At 36.3% G+C, this 6,736-nt stretch overlaps 1 protein-coding gene across 1 annotated transcript; it reads right to left on the reverse strand.

Annotated features, from left to right (window-relative positions):
• Positions 1–1,093: 1,093 nt before the first annotated feature.
• LOC133803517 (uncharacterized) lies at positions 1,094–4,743 on the reverse strand. Its single transcript, XM_062241594.1, has 4 exons — positions 4,148–4,743; positions 3,211–3,406; positions 2,560–2,691; positions 1,094–1,632 (listed from the first exon to the last, which is right to left on the reverse strand). The coding sequence occupies exons 1-4, from the start codon at positions 4,441–4,443 to the stop codon at positions 1,510–1,512; spliced, it is 747 nt and encodes a 248-aa protein (XP_062097578.1). The 5' UTR covers positions 4,444–4,743; the 3' UTR covers positions 1,094–1,509.
• Between the last annotated feature and the right edge of the window lie 1,993 nt (positions 4,744–6,736).

The raw sequence follows: 6,736 nt of genomic DNA on the forward strand, positions 1-6,736 counted from the left end.
ACCCACAATATTGCTTTTGACTCACTTTGTTTTGGCTGAAAGAACTTTCCATATACCAGTTTAGATTACGAATTAAGAACCATACCAGAATATTGTGTTACTCATATGTTATAAGAATAGCCACGACCTTTTTCTTTTTTTTTTTGGGGGGGGTATATATCTGTAGGAGTGAAAGTTGAAACTGTATAGTGAATTTGGTGAATTCAGTTTGTGTGGGGATTTATAATTGTGTATAAATAATTAATAATAGTATTTTGATCATCTGCTTATTTATCTAGTGTAAACTCTACGTATTTTATTTAGTTTGATCGAAAACGGACAATATTAACAAGGAATCAGAACAAAGTTTGATAGCTAAACGAGAAATTGTCCCATAAGACAACAGTCCAATATAGGTAACTAATCTACCCTAGCAAATGAGCATCCGCATTCATGATTCAACCTCCTGGGAATCTAAGAGACAACATTTATTAAAAATCTCTTCCTTCTACGTGTCTGAAAGGATTCGTTTTGCCAAGCATTAAAGAAATGAGTCTACTTGAAAGATATAATTCCTTCTTCATGACGCCAAGGATGTAAAGTATGCGCGCACTTGGGTAGGTTATAGAATCACCCCGCAGCTCCAACGAAGACAATGAATAACAAGCATCAAAAGTAGCTAGGAGCAAATAAAGAAAAACATTCCTAGAACACAGGTGAATACAGGGATTTAAAAGTTGGGCGGACTCAGTTGAACGAGTCATTGAGAAATTGAAATTTTCTTTAACCGTACTTGTTCAGGATGGGATATACTTGCTAAGGATAGGATAGGATAGGATGTGATATGCTATGGGAGGATTCAAGTTGATAAATTTGATATCTTGAAAATAACGGTTTAGATATGAAATGAGACTTTTCTAATATGTGGCTCAAATCGTGCAATACAGAGAGCAGATTTCCATACTAACTGTACCCGCCCGCGCTCATTATATAAATATAGAACTCTGTGCAAGTCTTCAGGATTTTATACACTTACCTAAATATTTCAATAACAAAGATTCCAACTCTATCGTTAACATGGACAATAAAAAATGATTATATATGTACACATTACTGGATAAACTAAATATCAACTGAAACAAAACAACCCAGCTACTCGTACAAGGAAACAAAACTAACAGAGTAGACTGCTTTACCATGAGAATAGAGCAGTAAACGGGAGAGAATATCAGATCGAAAAACATCCAATGCATTTACCAAACAATGCTAAAACTTTCATATATCTGCTAACCAATACAATATGTTAAGGGGGGAAAATGGTCTTTCCCAATTTTCCTCGGACGTCATAAAGAAGCTGGTAAAAATACACGTCTGACATAAAACCAAACATGTATAGGCTGAAAATGACCCATTGAATTAGAGATGACAAAATTGAGTTACCATGTCTTTCAACTGTGAAACAGCATCAGTATAGCTTCAAAGGCTACCAGGTAGAATGCAAAAGAAAAACTACCTGATATTTGTGAACTCTCAGACGCCATGCTCATAGGAATTTTCAAGAACTCGGGCAGCTGGTCCATATATTACTCGGCATCGCTCATTGAATGAACCAACCAATCTAGAAACCACATCCTTAAAAAACATGGATGCTACCTGACAAACAAAAAGAATATTTCAACAATGCAATTCTTCTATTTACACTTCTTCATAGAATAGAAATAAATCTGGTCTTCAAACTTAGAACCTTGTGGCAAATGAAATAAAAACAAGAATAATTTGATAGTCCAAAAGGATACATAAATTCACGGAAAATTACACGTGACAGGAGTGAAAATAAGATTCATCATATGCATAAGCAAAAAAACAAATGGAATGGTTGTCATTGAACTACACTTGTTTTTAATCATGCGAGCCAACAAAATTATGTCAATGGTCTCCAAGCAGACCATTCAAATATCAAAATCACAAATGCAACTATTCTCTACCGCAGAAATAAGTCTCATAACCCGAAAAATATCAGCTCTTACAAAATTGGATCCAACTGAGGCTTCCCATATTCTACTTTCAATCTAAAGTACAAAGAAATTGAAAAAACCAACAATCCATTTGTTTTATATATAAATACTTCTGAAATCAAGTACTCCAAGTCAAAACAAAACAAATATGATCCAAGGATAAAATAAAAGGTAACACCAACAAAAAGAAAAAAAAAAGAGAGAGAGCGAAGGAGAGAGAGAGAGAGAGAGAGAGAGAGAGAGAGAGAGAAATTGAAAATCAAAGGAAGGAAATGTATAGTATATGCTAACAATATCCCACTGGTGGTGAAAGAAGTGGCATGGTAGCAAAAAAGTTTTCTATTTTTCTTTTACTTCAAGTCAAGATATAAAAATACAGAAGATAACAAATTTTTAACAGCTGTGCCTCTAAGAGCTGAAAATTGGACTTACAAAAGAAAATGCAAAATGACCTTGATAATCGTAATTATAAAGTTGAAAAGTTTAAAGATAGTGCCAACTTTATCCAAAAAATACATAAAGGCCATCTTTATCCGACAAATAAATGAACAAAAATTGAACTTACCTGTCGATAAAGTGGTGACTGAAACTTAAAATCTACCAAGAAGTAAACGCTGCAAGTTCCTGGAACTGGCCCAGGGTTGAATTCCCAGATGTTAATCAAGTGGTCAAAAAGTGTAGTATCTGAAGCAGTTGTCTGAGAGGAAAATAGAAATAGAGACTATGATCATAAGCAACTTGCTAAAAAACTAAATAAACAGTGTTACAATATAATATAATTAGGAGCCATATGTAAGGTCCAAACTTGATGAGCAAAAGACATGATACAAGTGAATGTTAAAGTACATAGCTTACATGTAGTTTATTAACAAGTTGGTAGGTACATACATGTATGTCAATCGCTAAAGATGAAACCACAAAAACAATATCATAAACAAGCTACTGACAGGAGTATTAATCCTCTGGAATAATGCTCCATAAAACTGAAACCAGAACCTAATAAAACATTAACAACCAAATCTGATTCTTCTTTCTTAGTCTGAAATTAATTCTAACATCCCCTGTAATGAGTATATATCTCCCTGAGTTGCAGCACAAACACATTAATAAGAACATGCAAAAATATTAATCAGTTAAAAAGTAGCATCCAGATGAAGTTACAGCCAAAACCAAAAGAACAACTTCATACAGATTAATGTCGAATAAAAATTTATACCTTTATCCTCTTTGGCTTGACTAATTCTACATGAGACACATAACTCTCAACAAAAAATTTAAAGCCTATCTCCAGTTCAGCATCAAAAGATCCATCAGGATATTGTTTAAGTATATCAGAACGCTGACACCAGGGGAGAAAATCGTGATACAAATCAACAGCAGCAACAACATTATATAGCTGCTCAGGAGAGTACCTAAAACCAAACATTGCATTGCATGAGTTCATGGTAGTGCAACAATGAAATTTTAATACTAACATGAAAGTCTACATTAAAGAATAACCCGATGAACTCAATTAATCTTAATTATTCAAATTCCACTATAAAGAATATCAACAAACGAAAATTTTGCAGCATGAATAGCGTAAAACGTAGAATAGAGAAATTTGTTCTGTCACTTCGACTTATGTTTGAAAGGAGCGAGAAGTGGAGGAGATGGTCGAGAGGATAAGTGAAAAGATTTGGGGAATAGTGTTTTTTTGGTAGAAAAGATTATAGAAAAAATGGCTTTCAAATCGGTTGCTTGAACTTTGAGAAATTTTTTAATCCCTCCAAGTAGGAAAATTCTGTTTTCTTTCATAACAAAAATACAACAACTCACTTTTCAGTGAAGCTCCCCTTCCCTCCCAACAAACATAGAATTAGAGAAAGGAAATTTAGAGAGTTGGCAACAAGCATCTGCAATAGGCATGTGTTTGGGCCACCTATAACAAATCTCTTAAACATAACTTGGACTACCAAATAAGCTAAAGAAACTAACTTGAAGAGAACAACGTAACTATACAGTAATCAATAACAGGTGCCCATATAAACGGCAATGCACTCAAAGTATATCTGCAATTCTAAATCAAAAATAGCGCTCAAATAGTATATCAAATAATCAATTTTTTTTAAAAAATGAATTACCAAAATGAACTTGCATTGAATCAAAATTACCCTAAAACGCGCTTCTCCTCATAAATTTTGGATAGAACACCGCCCTCTTCCCCGTCGCCGCAACCAAGAAACCTCCTTCTTTGAACAGTACTAGCATGGTACGAAATCGGGTTCAGAGTAAACACGCCCACTCGACTGCGGCCCACCAATGGAGTTTCGATACCGCTGAAGCACCGAAGCTGATGCCATGTCCGTGACTGCCCACCGTTCTCAACGAGCCTAACCAGGTGCCTTATACGGTTTCTGCGCGAGAGTAAGGATCCTATTACCTTCGAAGCTGACGAAAATGGCGGCATTTCAAGTGGAAATTCCCAAAGATATAACCCAAAAAATCTGATTCGAAAAGCAACAAACTTTGTAAAGGGAAAAAAAAACAGATTAAGGATTGCTTAGTTGTAAATCCAGGTTTTGGGTTGGACGAAAAAAAAAATTAGGGATTTTGAGCAGAAGAAATTTTGAGATAGAATTCACGCGCCGTGGATTAGCAAATTTTGTGTTGAAAGAAGCTTCGGACAGCAGGACCGGAATCGAAGGATACGGTAGCCGATAATTTGGAACCGGGAAAAAAAATGGAAGAGAAGGGGTTTCCACATTTAATGGAAATGAATTTAATTAAATAAATAAAATGACATTTTTCCGTTTTTTTTTCTCAAAGAAAAAATAAAGAAATTTCGCATTTTCACTTAACATATTATTTTAAAATAGTGTTATGGTAAACCTCTTATTTTATCTTCTTAGGCAACTTCCGACTCAAAAATCACATGCTAGAAGTTTTTTTTTCATAGTGGTATTTGTTGTAGTTCCTTTCTCATCACGTCCGTTGGTACCAAGACAGAAGCGAACTTGGTTAATCTGTCAAACTTCAAGGCATATTCTATCACTGTTATATTGCCCTGAACCACATTTGTAAACCCATCCACATTTGCAGTTCTGACTACATCATTGTAGTATTTTTCATTGAATAACTCTCTAAATTCTCCCCTATTCATTGTAGTTACATCCCAAGTCTGGGATACCACCTCCCACCAAATACGGGCATCATCCCGTAACATATATGTAGTACAGGTCACTCTATCATTACCTACCACTCTCATGAAATCCAAGATGGAGGTAGTCATACTCATCCACTGGTCAGCTTTGAGTGGATCTGGGCCTCCTTCAAAAGTAGGAGGGTGTTGCTTCCTGAACCGCTCATAAAGAGACTCTCATCTGTTCTGAACTTCTGGTTGTCCCATAATTGATACTACCACTAGCAGCGCGGTCAGGGCAGCATTGCCTGGTGGACCATGCTGCCTAAGCTGCCTAATATTTTCTCCCCGTCTTTGCAACCTTGCTTGCATTTCAGCAAACATCTGTTGCCAGTTCTCAGGGCTAGCGAAGGGTTCTAACCCTGGTTATCATCTCTAGCCTCGATCTCAGCGTCGGCTAGTCTGTTTGATCGCCTTAGAGGCATAACTCTCCAAGTATATCTGCAATCAACGACTAGGTTCATCAAACAATGATAACAGTATCAGGGTACCACCCCACGGTCCAATACCGAACAAATAAGCATACACATGCAACAACAATGCTAATAAGCATATCTTTTCATATTAACATAGTATTCAAGGGTCAGGCCATATCAATATATCTCATGCTTCCTATTCTAACATATAGATAAGGCATATATACTTTAATTAAGCAATTAAACACGTAATCACATTATTAGTTATCTAACCGTGAGTCGAGCTTATCTTTAGCGACGAGTGTACATGCCTAGCCAGTCTTTAGGAACCATTAAACCTTGGTTGCTCTTATACCAAGTTGTAACGCCCTACTAATCCAAGACTGTTACACTGTCTGTTGAAAATGGTGCTTAACTCGTTAAGCGAGTCATTTGGACTTAAATGTGTATTTAAAGTTAATTAAAGGGTTAGGTATTAAAATTTTTGGCTAAAAGAATATTACGTTTCATTAAAAAGCTTTCAGTATGTACATGGGATCCCATAAAAGAGTTTATAAACAAATACAAACATAAACAAGGTACAAAATGATCGACCTAAGCGACAAAATAAACTTAAACTCTAGATCCACAAAAGAAGTCTCGACCGTGGTGGTCGAGCAGGCCGCATATGTACACGTCGCCCCCGAAGCTCTCCAACTCATGGCTGGTTCAGCTTCTTTTTGCCCTTACCTACACCACGTAGCACCCGTGAGCCAAGGCCCAGCAAGAAAACTCAATTCAACAAAACAGATAATCAATAGGATATAAATCATGAATACCATGCTTAGGAGTTATAATCAAACTCAAGCAGGCACATTATATATCTACGAGGCCATAAAGTCGCACGAGCGCATACCACACTCCCAAATTGGCCCAGTCATAACGGCCTGCATTCCACATGCTAATGCCGACCACGGCTTTAAGCCCAACTTTCCAGACAAATACAAACATATATGCATCTCACATACAGTACACAGCTCAATACATTCACATGTAACCAAGTATTCAAATTGTGGTTATAACCATGATCTAAGTGTGGTAACCACGTTCAATAACCGGGGCCAAGGCCCTAATCTTAATACAGGTGCAATTTTCTTATCTCGAGT

Source organism: Humulus lupulus, chromosome X, assembly GCF_963169125.1.
Source record: "Humulus lupulus chromosome X, drHumLupu1.1, whole genome shotgun sequence".
NCBI classification, from domain to species: domain Eukaryota; kingdom Viridiplantae; phylum Streptophyta; class Magnoliopsida; order Rosales; family Cannabaceae; genus Humulus; species Humulus lupulus.

Bases quoted from the DNA above. Each gene is read 5' to 3' on its own strand.
- LOC133803517 (XM_062241594.1), bottom strand. From the start codon at position 4,443: ATGCCGCCATTTTCGTCAGCTTCGAAGGTAATAGGATCCTTACTCTCG. The intron at 3,407-4,147 runs GTAATTTTGATT...GTTTGGTTTTAG, and splicing joins GAGGAGAAGCGCGTTTTAGG to GTACTCTCCTGAGCAGCTAT. The intron at 1,633-2,559 runs GTAAGTTCAATT...TTTGTTTGTCAG, and splicing joins AGTCACCACTTTATCGACAG to GTAGCATCCATGTTTTTTAA.